A 16,391-nucleotide genomic window follows, 5' to 3' on the forward strand; every position below is an offset into this window, starting at 1 on the left:
CCAGAGATCACAGTAAACCTCTCCTTATGGCTCATTGGCTTTGGTTGGGTTGCCCCTACCAGTCACTGTAGCGGAAATGTATGGGATAAACTGATTGACTGATGCCATATACAGACCCACCTCCGGAGGAAGGCTTAGATCATTTTTGTCTAAGGCATCTGCTTGAGAAGATGTGTGAGAGAGTGGTGGGGTTCACAAAGGATACTTGCAGTTCTGTTTGCAGAGATAGGGTAAGAGGAGCTGACTCTTAACTCCTAGCTATGCTCTGAGTTGGAGACAATTTATACATTTTTTGCTGTTGATTACACAAATACTGCATGCTCATTATTTAAAAATTCAAACACAGTGGACAGGAGTGGCGCACTAAAACCCTTTTCTTACACTCTTTGGGTGAGACTGCAGAACAGTGGCCATCTGGGTTGTGACCGTCTTGAGGTCATGCCTCCTACCCTTTGCATCACCTTCATGGCTAACACTCTGCTCTGCCTGGCACTGAGCAACTGTGCCGATGACAGTGGTGGCGGTGGAGACCTCCATATTCACATGGTTACATTCTCAGAGACAAGCATGTCCCTGCTGTGGGGTGGGGCGGGAATCCAAGCTGTGCCCTCCAGGAGAGGGGCAGTGTGGGCTCTCAGTATTTGGAGGGGAGCTAGACAAGAGAAAGACAAAGAAGGAGCGGGTAAAGAGATGAGAGAACCACTCAAGATTGCCTTTACTTGTGTGGTGGATGCTCTTCTTGAAGGAGTTATGGCAGAGGGTGGTCCATCTGTCAGTCATTGGGGATGGAGTAATCCTCATTTAATCCAAGTCATCCTCACTTAAATTAAGGTGATATTGGCAGCCAGTCCGGACAATGTGGAGGGCAGACTCTAAGGCCACTCCCAACACCTAGGCTTCCTGGTGTTCTTGTCCTTGTGTGACCCCCTCTTTGAGCGTGGATGAGACCTGTGACTTGAATATGGCAAAAGTGATGGGCTGGGCTTCCCTGGTGGTACAGTGGAATAAGAATCTGCCTGCCAACACAGGGGACATGGGTTCCATCCCTTGTTCCGGAAGATTCCACATGCCATGGAGCAACTAAGCCCATGAGCCACAACTATTGAAGTCCCAGTGCTCTAGGACCCATGAGCCACAACTACTGAGCCTGAGCGCTGCTACTGGAGCCCATGTGCCCTGGAGCCTGTGCCCCACAGCAAGAGAAGCCACCTCAATGGGAAGCCCCGGCATCGCACTAGAGAGTTGCGCCTGCTCTTTGCAGCTGAAGAAAGCCGGTGCTCAGCAACAAAGACCCAGTGCAACCACAAACTTACAAACTTAACTAATTAATTAGTAGAAAAGTGATGGGCTGTCACACCTGTGGTTAAATTATGTTAGACTGTAATGTCTGTTTTGAAGCAAGACTCTCTCTTGTACTAGCTTTGAGGAAGTAAGCTTGGTGAGCTTCTCTATGAACAAGACCACATGACAAGAAACAGGGTGACCTTCAGTGACAGCCACCAGGAAATTATAGCTATAGCTTTCAAGGAACCAAATGCTGTCAGCAACCACATGTGGTTAAACACAAACCCTTCCCCAGTCAAACCTTGATACGATACAACTGAATACGACTGAAACCTTGATTGCAGCTTTGCAGAGGTTCTGTCTCAGTGTGCCTGGACTCCTGACTTATAAACTGTGAGATGATAAACCTCTACGTTTGTGGTAATGCACTAGATGACTGATATAGACGGACCTGAGTGATATTGTCCATTTAGTTTGCAACAGGTGTAGAGAGCACCATGTAGGGTCGTTCTCATTTTATTGACCAACAGTGAATAAAAAGATACTCCAGTAGCTCAGAAAACAGAAAACTATCTCCACCAGTTACCATGGAGAGATAGGCCCCAATTTTTGTCATTGATTGGCTGCCATGAATATTTCCAATAGATCTCAGATCTTAATGATTTCTTAATCTTTGTAGAATCTTAGCTACACAGAGTGAAAAACTGGCAGAGGATCTTAGGTATATTACCTTTTTGTTACTTGGCAAAGAAAAGTGAGCTAGAAATCGTGCTCCTGAAGGTGGAAAGCCTCCAACCCCCCCAATTTTTTTTTTTTTTGACCCTGCTAATGGAGAGTGGAGAGAAAACTAGCTTGAAAGAGTGATCATCTTCAAACCACATCACTCCTTAATGAGAAATTTCATTTCTAAAAATAAACCCTCAAGCACACCAATTGAAAGAGAAATGTCTTAACGGTCATGGAAAATTTTCATGCCCCAAAAAACTGGTTATATTAAAATACTGTCATACTTTTGTCTACAGCCAACCCAAAGGATCCTGATGCATCAACCCATCATTCTCCCTTCTCAAGTGCTTCATCCTAAATAACAGCCAACCTTGAAGTTTGCAAAACCAATTCATGCTATTCTCTTCTCTCTTGCTTAGTGTGTGGTGGAATATACCATCTGATGTTTGCACATTTCTCCTCTTAAAACCCTAGAATGTATTTTGGTTTACAGGTGGCTCTGTTTTTTATCCCATGAAATTATATATTATTGGAGCCCTCTGTGATAAAGGGGGGATCCTAAAGGAATTTAAATCTCTTGTTGGCCTTTTGGTAATAGGACAACTCTGGAAAGGGCATCCAGGATTCAAAGCTGAGAATGAAAATAGCTTCATGGACCCCACATTCCAAAGAGAAGAAAACAACTGAGGTCCTCCTCTTCGGTAAAAAGGAACCAAACTCCTTTGCTATCTGCAGCCTGATGCTAGGCTGTCTAGGATGGAGATAAGGCAAGGGGGTGAGACTGTTCCTTCTCCTTCCCACGGGGGAAACTTTCTTAGTGATGGAGGGGACTGTGGAGGAGCTGAAGGCATCTTGTTCCCAGAGTGACCAGGATGGTCAGTGAACTTGCTGAAGGACTCTCTGCATTCATGCTTTTTTTGTCTTAGCTGGCCTCATGCGCTTATTCTTCCCCCCAAATTTTATTTTCAGTGCCTCTGCCCCTCTTTCCCTCAAACCCTAAAGTTGGTTTTTTTGAGTTGCATTTTAGTTGGAATTGCATTTAATTTTTTCAGCTTTACTGGGGTACCATTCATATACAATAAATGTACTATTTTAGGGATACATTTAGATGAGTTTTGACAGATGTATACACCATGTAATCATCAGTGCAATCAAGATATAGAACATTCTCAACAGCCTTGGAAAAGTCCTTCATGCCCTTTCACATTTAATCCTCACTTCCACTGCCAATTCCATCTGCTATCATTTTTTCCCCTTTCTAGAGTTTTACGTAAATGTAATCATACAGTATGTACTCTTCTGTGTCTGGTTTCCTTTACTCAGCCTAACGATTTTGGGATTTTTCCGTGTCGTTACGTATACCGACAGCTCTTTCATTCTTATTGCTGGGTAGGATTCCATTGTTTGGATAGGCTGTAACTTATTTATCCTGTTTTATGTTTATGTTAATTTGAGAAGAAAAGAAATTCTTACAATGTTGATGCTTCCTAATTAGGAACAAGCTATGCCCCTTCATTTTTTTTTTTTTTTTTACTCAGATCTTGTTGTTATGTCTGTAGTCAAGCTTTGTAGTTTTCTTTATGTGGCCTCTGCTCTTACTGAGTTTATTTCTAGGAACTTGATATTTTGTTGTTACTGGAATAGAATTTTTTTTTCTTAACCTTTGCTCAATGGTTGCTGCTGTTATAATGGAAAGCTATTGATTTTTCGGAACATTCATCTTATAGTGGGCTATTTTTTAGAATTCTTGTTGGCTCTAATAGTTTCTTAGTTCAGCCTCTTGGTTTTTTTCAGGTTTACAGTCCTGTCTAGTGATAACATCTCATTTTCTAAGAGTGATACTTATTTCTCATTCTTATTCCTGTGATCTCTAGGGAAAGGGAGGAAAGTGGGAGGAAGATGGCTTGGGTGTGAAGGAGGAGAGGCAGAGAGAGGGTCTCAATGAAGCAGCGTGGGAATTCTCTGGTGGTCAAGTGGCTAGAACTCTGTGCTTTCACGGCTGAGGGCCTGGGTTTAATCCCTGGTCAGGGAACTAAGATCCCACAAGCCACATGGTATGGCCAAAATAATAATAATAAAATAAATGAAGCAGTCTGAACTCTTTCTTGATTTTGAGTGGGGCACAAATGAAATTAGTAGATACCTTAGAACTTAGGAGTGTGAGCTGGGGGGGCGAGTAGTTGGAAAAGGGACCCATTTCTTATGTTAGAAAATTGTGCAGGGTGGGGCCTTCCCCATAATTTCTAGTCTCTGTTTTAAACATCAGAGAAGTGTTAAAGAAAGAAGGAGGGGAGGGAACAGCATAAAGACAAGACCACTCCCCCACCCCACTCCAAAGCTCCTGTTCTAGGGAGAAGGGTGAGGTGTCAGAAACTGAAAACTTGAAAAAACCTGAAAGTTAGACTGTTTCCAAGAGATGTCTTTAAAAGGTTGAAAAGGGAGATTCGATAGATGATGATTGATAGAAGAGATTGAAAAAAATAAAATTATTTCTTTTTTGGACAGATTTTTCAACAAGCCAGTTGCATTTAAAATGTCAGCTGCATTCCTATTGTTTCTATTTTAGGAAGGGGTGTAATTAAAAGGACACTGGAGAAGGCTTTGTCATTTGGGGAGAAGCCCATCTATATAATTTTTGTAAAAGTCACCATTTTTCGAATCGGATTTCGCTTTTCATGCTAATACCAGATGGACATCACCAGGTATATAATAATAAAGTCTTAGTGCAATATTGGGAGCTGCTCCTGCAACTACCTGTCTGGACCACAAGATGGCGCTACCGCTCTGGTGCGGCAAATACAGCGTAAGCAATGGTGCCTTAGCTACTTTAGAGATGAGGGAGCCACGGGTGGAAGTAGGTAGTAGTCTTCAAAGTGAAAGTGAAAGTCGTTCAGTCGTGTCCGACTATACCGTCCATGGAATTCTCTAGGCCAGAATCCTGGAGTATGTAGCCTTTCCCTTCTCCTGGGAATCTTCCCAACCTAGGCTAGGGATTGAACCCAGGTCTCCCACATTGTAGGCAGATGCTTTACCAGTTGAGCCACAAGGGAAGCCCAGTAGTCTCCAAGGCAAGAGCCTAAAGGTTATTAGAAATAAAATATAGAATTCATTAGACAGTGTGGAATGAATGTGATCAGGAGAGATGCCTGCATTTCATATGAAAATCTTCTATTGCTAAACAAAGTAAAAAAAAAAAAAAAGTAAATCTAAATAATCACTTCATGCCCACTCATAGTGGATATTATTATTATTTTACAATATTTTTGTGGACATGCTTTTATTTCTCCTTAGTAAATACGTATCAGATGGTACTGCTCATTCCTAAGGCAGGTTTATATTCCCCATCTCCTTTTATTTTGGCTGCACCACGAGACTTATGGGATCTTTGTTCCCCAACCAGGGATTAAAACTGGGCTCTTGTCAGTGACAGCACAAAGTCCTAACCACTGTACTGCCAGGGAATCCCCTAGGAGTGGTTTTTATTTACAAAAAAAAAGCATAGAGAATAACAAGCATTGATGAAGACATGCAGAAACTGGAGCCCTGATGCCTTGTAAGTGGAAATGTAACATGGTGAAACTCCTGTGGAAAACAGTTTGTCACTTTTTCAAATAGTATAGAATTACTGTATGATCCAGCAATTCCACTCCTAGGTATATACTCAGAAGAACTGAAAGCAGGGACTCAAAAGAGATACGTGTACATCAGTGTTCATAGCAGTATTATTCATAATAGCCCAAAACTGGGAAATAACTCGTGTCCATCAACAGATGAATGGATGAACAAAATGTGGTATATCCATACAATGGAATATTATTCAGCCATAAAAGGGAATGAAGTACTGACACATACTATGACATGTATGAGCCTTGAAGACAATATGCTAAGTGAAATAAACCAGACACCAAAAGGATACATAATGCATGATTTCACTTATTTGAGGTATCTAGAGCAGGCAAACTCATAATGGCAGAAAGAATAGACGTTATCAGGAAGCTCAGAGGAGGAGTGAGTGGGGAGCTACTATGTAATGGATACTGAGGTTCAGTTCTGCAAGAAAAGAGCTCTGGAGATGGATAGTGGTAATGTTTGCATAACAATATAAATGTGCTTAATGCTGACAAATTGTAAATTTTAAAATGGTTAAGATGGTAACTTTTATGTTATGTATACTTAACCACAAGTAAAAATAAGTGAAAAATAAAAGAGCTATACAAGGCTGGATAGTATCTTCCCCACATGAAGAGCTGAAAGGATTTATAGTGCCGTCTCCCCAGGTGTTTTAATAGGTGAAGGTGAAGGTGAAGCTGAAGTCGCTCAGTCGTGTCCGACTCTTTGCGAACCCGTGGACTGTAGCCTACCAGGCTTCTCCATCCATGGGATTCTCCAGGCAAGAATACTGGAGTGGGTTACCATTTCCTTCTCCAGGGGATCTTCCTGATCCAGGGATTGAACCCAGGTCTACTCGCATTGGAGGCAGACGCTTTAAAAGAGAACAGTATCATTTGGCCTTTTCAGATTGACTTCTTTCACTTAGCAATATGTGTTGAAGTTTCCTCCATGCCTTGATAGGTCATTTATTTTTAGTGCCAAATAATATTCCATTGCCTGGAATGTACCATAGTTTATATCCATCTGTCTACTGAAGGACATTTTGGTTGCTTCCAAGTTTCAGTAATTATGAATGAAGCAGCTATAAACATTTGTGTGCAGGTTTTTGTATGCACAACAGTGTTCAGCTCCTTTGGGTCAATACTGAGGAATGTGACTGCTGGATTATATGGTAAGAGAATGTTTATTTTTGTAAGAAACTGCCCAACTGTCTTTCCACAGTGGCTGTCCCATTTTGCATTGCCACCAGCAACAAAGCAGAGTTCCTCTTGCTCTACATTCTCACAAATATTTGCTTTTGTCTTCTTGATTTTGACCATTTGAATAGGTATATAGTGATGTGTGTGTGTGTGTGTGTGTGTGTGTGTGAATTGCTCAGTTGTGTCCGACTCTTTGCTACCGCATGGACTGTAGTGATATCTCGTTTTAATTCACATTTCCCTAATGACGTACAATGGGGCGCATCTTTTCATGTATTTATTTGCTGTTTGTGTATCTTCTGAGGAGGTGTTTATTAAGATCTTTGGCCCATTTTAAAATCGAATTTCTTATTTTCCTATTGTTAAGTTCTAAGAGTTCTTTGTATATTTTGAATAGCAGTCTTTTATTGGATATATCTTTTTTTCTCCCAGTCTGTGGTTTCTATTTTAATTCTCTTGAACAGTGTAGGGATTTGATGTCATTTTTTTTTTTTTCTAGTTGTCCTTGGAAAGGAGTTGTTGTGAGTCAGGTGCCTAAATTTCTTGTATTATAAATGGATTGGAAATTATAAACACTCCTGAAATCAGTGGGCTGAAGGATTAGAGGTATGTTTTACAGTTTATGACATTTTTGAAGCAACACAATTAACTGATAAGCCCAGTGTTATAGGAAAAATGCCTAGGATTAAATGGCAGAAAGGCTAATTGTTGTTTAATTGAATTTTGAAAAATTCATTCTCCCTTGTTAGACACTGTGTCTAAGGTCAAAGAAGGCAAAAAAAAAAAAACCCACAAAAACATAGATGGAAACTCATGCAAACTTGCAGAAAACATTTGGAAAATGAAGGTGTCAGAATGAAGTTCTAACAATCAGTTAAAAATGTCAAAACATTTAAAATGTATTTTGACTTGTTTGGGAGCTCTGTTGGAGTCCAGTGATTAAGACTGACTTCCAATGCAAGGGGTGTGGGTTGATCTCTGGTAGAAGAACTAAGATCCCACATGCCATAAGGTAAAAAAAAAGAAAAAGTTGGACTTCCCTGGTGGCACAGTGCAGGGGACATGAGAGTTCAATCGTGCTCCTGCACTGCGCAGGTTTGATCACTGTCTGGGAAAATCCAGATGCCTCGGAGCAGCTAAGCCGATGCACCACAACTGCTGAGACTGCGTGCCCCAACTATGAAGCCTGCATGCCTTAAGGCCTGTGCTCTGCAACGAGAAGCCCCCACAGGAGAAGCCCATGCATCGCAAAGGAGGGCAGCCCCACTTGGTGCAACTGGAGAAAGCCCCAAAATAAATAAACAATTTCAAAAATGTTGAATGGATTCATTGGAAATTTTCATGTCAAACATCTCAATTCAGGGCAATTTTGCCCTCCAGAGGACATTTGGCAAAGTCTGGAGACATTTTTGATTGTAACCTCTGGGAATGTATGCTAGTAGATAGGGTGAAAGCCAGGATACTGTTAAACAGCCTAAATACCTGGTTTGGTGGACTAGCTATTCTTTTCCCTAATATTCAGTAACATGTATAATTAAAAAAATAAATGACATTCGTTTATGACCTGAAAGCGTCTTTCATATCAGTGGTGGGGAAAACAGGTCATACCTGGGATATGGCTTGCTCTGAGAAAACACTCAGCTAATGGTGCTTTCTAGAAACATGACTTAGTAGCTTGAGGAACTCTTGCCAAAGGGACCAGAATAACTTTGTCTCTTCATACCTAGAATGGGGTTAGCTTCTCAGATACTTTTTCTGTACCTTGGGGGGATGGTTTGTACAAATTTAGTTTTTTTTAAAAATTAATTTTTAGTGGAGGACAGTTGCTTTACAATGTCGTATAAGTTTTTGCTGTACTGCAAAGTGAATCAGTTATACATATACATGTATCCCCTCTTTCTTGGATTTCCTTCACATTTAGGTCACCATAGAGCTTTGAGTAGAGTTCTATGTAGTATTTAGAGTAGGTTCTCATTAGTTATCTATTTTATACATAGTATCAATAGTATATATATATGTCGATGCCAATCTCCCAATTTTTCCCACCCACCCCACCAGCCCCCTTGGTAACCATACTTTTGTTCTCTATGCCTGTGTCTCTATTTCTGCTTTACAAATAGGATACAATTCTTAATGTTCCACTAAGTCGAGTTTGAGTCTTACAGTCATTCCTCTTATCTCTTTAAGATGCCTTGGAGTATCTCTGCTTATTGTCCAGTTGAATGCTCTGAGGGCAACCACATTTCTTTTGTCTTCATGTTTTGGGTATTTGCTGTGATATACCACCTGCCATCCCCTCTCTTATGGCCGCAGTCTTCTGGCATCTCCACTGTTACAGGAACTTATTACAGAGTTTCACAATCGTTTGCCCATAGCTCCATCTCCCCACTGTAACTGACTTTTCAAAAACAGACAAGGATGGTATCTGTTTCCTTTTGGTATCCCTGGTGCTTGGCACAATAAATGCTTTAAAAAAATAAAACAAATGAAAGATTGAATGTAAGAACATCATAATGTCCTTCATTACGACTCTGTTATAATGATGTTCTTCCAGAATCTCCATCACAGTATTCCTCAGGGATTCACATTCTGGACAGAACTAGTAATTGTTTCAGTTTTTGCAAGAACAAAGAGAAGGTGTCAGCTTTCCTGTCAGTCTAGTTTTAATGATGGTTAATTCTATCTGGCAGTGTCTTATCCTTTTAGTATTGGCGCACCATTCTTGGTTCTTCCTAATTCTCTTTCCTCGTACGCGTCCTGTGCAGTTAGTTACTACTTTTGAAAGAAAATTGGTGGAGTTCCTGTGGTTTTTGCTTTATGTTTCTTTATTCTTCTTATTTATTGTGTATTCTTTGTTCTGTTTCACACAAATTTTGCTAAGACCAGCAGTTGTTCTAATAGGATATTAGTAGGCAGGATTCAGGGCAATACAAAATCATGCTGTTAACATTGTATTCTAATTTAGGATAAACAAGTCCCTTGATTCTGGTAAAGCCTATTTCTGACACTTGAAAACTAATAGATTTGCCTGGATTAGAAAAACCAGCAACATTAGAAAAACCAGAAGCATTGACTAGATCCACATTCACATCTTTCTGAGATTCTTCATATCAAGTCAAAAGTGGCTAAGACCCACTTTGCATTTCTCCTCAACTTACCATCCCCGAACTTTTGCTGACCTTCTTATATCATTAGAAGTCTTTCTTTTTCTTTCTCTCCCTCCCTCCTCCCCTCCTGCTTTCCTTTTTAAATATGGCCAAGCCACTCAACTTGCAGGATCTTAGTTCCCCCAGCACAGATTGAAACCAGGCCCTTGGCAGTGAAAGAGTGGAGTCATAACCACTGGACTACCAGAAGTCCCTAGAAGTAATTCTTATTTTCATACATTTTTCTGGACTGGGTAGGCCCTTGCTACATGACAAATGCAGAGGATGGGAAAATTTCTGATGTCTTCTGAGAAGCAGGTTTCATACAGAGAAAAAGATTAGGAGTCAGATAGTCCAGGAGTTCCAAACCTAGCTTCATCACCTAGAGCCAATCAACTCCAGATTAGTCACTGAGTATCTTTCAGACTCAGTTTCCCCATCTATAAAATGTGGATTATAATTCCTCCCTCTCAGTATTAGGTTATAGTAAAGATTAAATGAAATGTACTTGATAAAGACAAAAAGAGAGAAGAGGCTTGATAAATTGTAGTTGTCATTATTGTCCCAGGGATGAATAGCAAATTATGTTTCTAGGGGAAAAAAGTGTATTAAGCAAGTTTGCACTTTGTTTTGTACTGATGTGCGTGTGAGTGTGTGGGCCGGCATACAATAACACATCTCTAGTTCTAGTAGTGTAGGGATTATAAAAGTACCGAGAGGACTGCCTCCCTTTCAAATTTTAAAAATATACATAAGTAGAACATGTGTGTGTTTAGTCACTCAGCTGTGTCTGATGCTTTGCGACCCATGGACTGTAACCTACCAGGCTCTTCTGTCCATGGGATTCAACAGGCAAGAATTCTGGAGTGGGTTGCCATTTTCTTCTCCAAAATAGAACATATATATACACAACTTACTAATTATAAAACAATAATCTTTTTTATTACTATAGTCAGGCTAAGAATTAGATCAAGTACCATCCTGACTGGGGCTTCCCAGGTGGCGCTAGTGGTAAAGAACCTGCCTGCCAATGCAGGAGATGTAAGAGACGCAGGTTCAATTCGTGGGTGAGGACGATCCCCTGCAGGAGGGCATGGTAACCCACTCCAGTATTCTTGCTTGGAAAATCCTATGGACAGAGGAGCCTAGCGGGTTGCAGCCTATAGGGTCACACAGAGTCAGACACGACTGAAGCAACTTAGCAGGCAGCATCCTGACTCCTTGAAAGGACACCATGCCCTTGATAACTACTATCCTGAGTTCTGCTTTACTTTCTGATTTTATCACCTGTAGGTACATCCTTCACTAAACATTTTATTTTGTTTTGCTTTTGAAATTTATATTAATGAAAACATACTTAAATAACCTACAAGGGAAAAGAAACTGCAAAAGAATATAGTATAGCTGAATCACTTTGTTGTATACCTGAAACACAACATTGTAAATAAACTATATACTTCAATAAGAAAAAGAAAAAATACTTTATTCTATTGTTGTGCTTCGTTCACTCAGCATTGTTTTGAAATGCATTATGTCATTGTGTTCAGCTGTAGTTGTTCTTTTTTATTGCTGTATGAAAACACTGCAATATAAAAAATTATCCTTTCTGTTGCTGATGGATATTTGGGTTGCTTCCAGTTTCTTTTTTCATGATGCTGTACGGTACTATCTGTACATACTTGTACATGTCTCCTGGTGTACACAGGAGTTTTTCTGGGGTATACCCAGGCGTGAGTCACAGACTGTGTATATCATCAACTTTAGCAAAGAATGGCAAACTCTTTTTCAAACAAACGTTATGATTTATACTCCCATCAGCTGTGTACTGCCAAGTCTTGCCAACACTGTCAGACCTCCTCCCCACCAATCAGCCCCAATCTGGCTGCCTGTTATTGTATCTCTTTGTGGTTTTAGTTTTCTTATTTCCTGATGATGAGTGACGTGGAGACCTTTTCACATATTTGTTGGCCTTTTGGATTTCGACTGTTTAAGTCTCTTTGTCTTTATTTTAAAATGTTCTATGAGACAGTTTCAATATCATCGCCTTTTTGCTGCAGTCGACAACCAGTCTTTGAGGCAGGTGGAATTCTCAAACTCAAAGCCTCAGTTGTAGCCTGTTAGCAGAGAACCAGCTGGTTTATTTAACAAAGTAACAACTACTTTTACCTTAGCCAGGATTGATGAACAAGATCACCAATTAGAGCTGCCGGGCTGCCTTCCTCCTTGCAGGTGGCCATGAGAGCAAGGGCCACTGCCCCAGCATTCTCCTCAGACATCCCAGACATAAACAGACGCGTCCTCAAACCTTGCATCCTTCTGCTTAACCGCCAATTTCAAACTTCCAAGACCTGCCCTGCCGGGTCGGAAGAAACAATTTCATTGGCCCTCTCGTTCACTTCCTCGGTCCCTTTAAGGACTTGGGTAGGACCTGGTTGAGATAGAACTGTCCATCATACGAGCGGGAACACTGATTGGTCCAGACATGGCTGGCCTCACCCACGCCGTTCCCAGTGTTCAAACGCTGCCGCGGGAGGCACGGGACAGAACGCCGCGCAGATAGCCGGGATAGGCTGAACGGTGAGTCTGGTCTCCCCAAGCTCAGTTGTCCGTCACCCCACTTTGCAAGACCAAGGGAAGGGCCTCCTCCGCCACACCAACCCCGGCTTTGCCTCTCGCAGCAAGGAGGGCGGCGGGGAGTCGGGAAGGTCTTCCCAGGCTGGCGGTGCAAGGGCTTATCCGCCGTCTGAGCCGAAGGGTTGGCTAGGCTAGAGGAATTTCCTTTCTCCAGCTGGGTGGGGTCCTCCTGTCGGCATTGCTAGTCGGGGCCGGCAGCGCCTTAGAATCTGTGTGACCTTAGCTTACTTTGGTGTCTTCATACTCTTTGCCCCAACTCGTCACCGCCTACTTCCTGCCTCTTTCACTCTGTTCCAGCTCTACGTGGTTTCCCAGCTACTGTTAGAGAAGCCCAGGTCTTGCCTCAGAACCTTCGCTCTGGCTGTTCCCCCGACCGCAGGATACTGTTCTTTACCCAAATACCGGCAAGGCTTGCTGCTACTCCCTTCAGATTTTGGTTCAGATGTTACCTGTTCTGTGAAGTGGTGCTGGAGAAGACTCTTGAGAGTCCCTTGGACTGCAAGGAGATGAAACCACTCAATCCTTAAAGAAATCAATCCTGAACATTCATTGGAAGGACTGAAGCTGAAGCGCCAATACTTTGGCCATCTCATGCGAAGAACTGACTTGATGCTGGTAAAGATTGAAGGCAGGAGGAGAAGGGGACTACTGAGGATGATATGGTTAGATGGCGTCACCAACTCGATGGACGTGAATTTGAACAAGCTCCCTGAGTTGGTGATGGACGGGGAAGCCTGGAGTGCTGCAGTCCCATGGGGTCGCACAGAGTCGGACATGACTGAACTGAACGGTGAAGTTACTCTCACTACACTGTTATACACACACTGCTGCTGGTGCTGCTAAGTCGCTTCAATCGTGTCCGACTCTGTGCGACTCCATAGATGGCAGGCAGCCCATCAGGCTCCGCCGTCCCTGGGATTCTCCAGGCAAGAACACTGGAGCAGGTTGCCCATGCCCCAATTCCTCCATTTGTTTTTTCTTCTTTTTTTTTGAATTCCATAGCTTCCAACATACCTGTATTATGTAATTTACTTATTTTCAATCATTTGTTCAATAACAGTTTTTTAGCGTTTATGTGCCAGGCTATGCCTTGGTGGAGCTTATATTCAATTAAGGGGGGTTGTTGTTGTTCAGTGTTTAAGTCATGTCTGACTCTTTGTGACTGCATGGACTGCAGCTTGCCATGCTTCCCTGTCCTTCATTTTCTCCCAGACTTTGCTCAAACTCATGTCCATTGAGTCAGTGATGCCATCCAACCATCTCATCCTCTGTTGCCCCTTCTCCTCCTGCCCTCAGTTTTTCCCAGGATCAGGGTCTTTCCAGTGAGTCAGCTCTTTGCGTCAGGTGGCCAAAGTAATGGCGCTTCAGCATCAGTCCTTCAAATGAATATTTAGGGTTTATTTTCTTTAGGATTGACTGGTTTGATTTCCTTGCTGTCCAAAGCACTCTCAAGAGTCTTCTCCATCACATCAATTCTTGGGTGCTCAGCCTTCTTTATGGTCCAGCTCTCACATCTGTACGTGACTGTTAGAAAAATCATGAAGTGAAGTCACTAAGTCAACTCTTTGCAACCCCATGGACTGTAGCTGACCAGACTCCTCCGTCCATGGGATTTTCCAGGCAAGAGTACTGGAGTGGGTTGTTATTTCCTCCTCCAGGGGATCTTCCCTTCCCAGGGATTGAACCTGGGTCTCCCGCATTGTAGGCAGACGCTTTATTGTGTGAGCCACCCGGAAGGTCATTGGAAAAACCATAGCTTTGACTATACAGTTCTTTGTTGGCAAAGTGATCTCTTTCCTTTTTAATATGCTGTCTAGATTTGTCATATAGCTTTTCTTCCTAGGAGCAAGCATCTTTTAATTTCATGGCTGCAGTCACTGTCTGCAGTTATAAAACAAATTTTAAGTAAGTGAGTATGTCAGGTCAGTGTTGCAGTGTTACTCCTGTTACATTGAATAAAAGTCTGATTTTTAATCTGTGTCACCTGACTGAGCTTCCCAAGACCCAGTGGTGGCTGATTTTTCACCTCCCTACCCCTGATATCTTGAGAGAAAGCTCAGGATCTCTCAAACCCTTCCCGCTCAAATCAGCGGAACACAATAACCTCCTCCTGTCTACTTTTGTCACCAGTGGGGAGATGTTGAAGTTCAAGTATGGAGCACGGAATCTGCTGGACGCTGGTGCTATTGAATCCATTGCCAGCCGGGCCTCCAGGCTGAATCTTTTCTTCCAGGTAACAGACTGGCTTGTCAACTTTGCTCACCTGTATGTGTTTCCTTGGAACCTCTGTGACTCAGAAGTTATAGGAATTTGTTAGAGGACTGAGGCGAATCTAGGAGAAATTTCCTTTCGTGTTTTATATATGCTGAAAGTTGTGGAAAAAGGAGCCATTGTGCCAGGAATGGGTAGTTGAACTTGCCCTCGAAGGGAGACCTTTTTGAGGATTTCACACATGTTACACTTTTGCACTAAAGTTTGCCCTTTTATTAAGGAAAAGTAAACGAACAAAGACACTCTTTTGACTGGAATTTCCATAGGTGTAGCCCTATAGAAATATAGAAATCTTTTTCATTCAAGGGATGTTTATGTTTTTAAAAAGTTTTGATAAATACCAAACCTGTACAACCCACATTCCTCTCAAGATATAGACCATTTCCATCACCCCCAAAAGGATTAAAACTTAATGTTGTGAGATTTTTCTCCCAAGTAGATTTCTAATTCTTTTGTTTGTTGTAGAAATCTTTGTTTGATAAGTCAAGTCAAAGAGAAAATACAGATAGTGGTGAAGGTTTAGGTTTGAATCCTGGCCTCAGAATGTGTTAGCTGTTGTTACCTTGGGTGAGTCAGTTGCCTTTTCTATATCCATTTTCCATTCTTTGTATTATGATAGAAGTTATAGCACCTAATTTACAAAGTTATGAGGATCAAATAAGATAATTCATGTACTCAGTTCTTGCCCAGCTCTTGGTAAGCCCTTTATAAATGATAACTATTATTAATGATGAGTGTAGAAATAGTATTAGCTACAGTAATAATAAGTTTATGTTCACTTAGCAGTAACTACTAAATAAGGCATTTTGGTAGGATTATCTGTATGATGATAAATCTAAGGTGATTTACAATGTTATATTAGTTTCACTACTAATATGTTCTTGAGGACATTTTCCCCAAGATACTGGTATTGGGGAATGTTCAAACAGATCAGAATGTGGACAGAGTGAAAACTTAGATTGTTCTGTGGGTCACCATTTAAGTCATGAGGTATTTTTCTCTTATGAATGGTCTATTTTTAACCTCAACTGACTGGAGCGCTACCACTTTTTAAACCATTAATTGTTTTACTCCAAAACTTCCAACTTATGACAAAATTCTTATAATGTGCAGATATGGAGAGGGACAGAGACTTGCTCAGAATCATGGAGATTTTAAATGACAAAGCCATACCCCATTTTTGGTGTGGGTGTGTAACTGCTGGGCAACATTGCCAGTGTATATCAGAGTTTAGTACATGTATCTTGTATTTAAATGTCATTATACCAGCAAAGATTGTGTGTAAATCCCCAATTCCTCCTTTTTTTTTTTAAACAAGTTCTACCCTGTGCCCTGAAAAGCTATTATTTGCAAGCATAGCATAACCCTAGCACTTGCTTTAATATAAGCAGAATAAGGATACTGTTTTTGCCCCCCATCCAGCTGAAACCCCACTCCTTCTTGGGTGGGACTTGAACCCAGCCAAAACTCAGACTGGGACTTGAATCCATCATTCCTGAGTTAGGAGGGGACTTGAACA

General features: G+C 41.5%; 1 protein-coding gene across 2 annotated transcripts in view; it reads left to right on the forward strand.

The window, feature by feature from the left end:
* Nucleotides 1–14,738: 14,738 nt before the first annotated feature.
* The window catches only part of CIT (citron rho-interacting serine/threonine kinase), a 168,653-nt gene continuing 167,000 nt past the window's right edge, over nt 14,739–16,391 (forward strand). For both annotated transcript variants that reach the window (XM_068989683.1, XM_068989684.1), the window contains exon 1: nt 14,739–14,834. In XM_068989683.1, coding sequence (XP_068845784.1) covers nt 14,739–14,834 — 96 coding nt within the window. The remainder of the gene's footprint in view (nt 14,835–16,391) is intronic.

Source organism: Capricornis sumatraensis, chromosome 17 (assembly GCF_032405125.1).
Source record: "Capricornis sumatraensis isolate serow.1 chromosome 17, serow.2, whole genome shotgun sequence".
Taxonomy (NCBI): domain Eukaryota; kingdom Metazoa; phylum Chordata; class Mammalia; order Artiodactyla; family Bovidae; genus Capricornis; species Capricornis sumatraensis.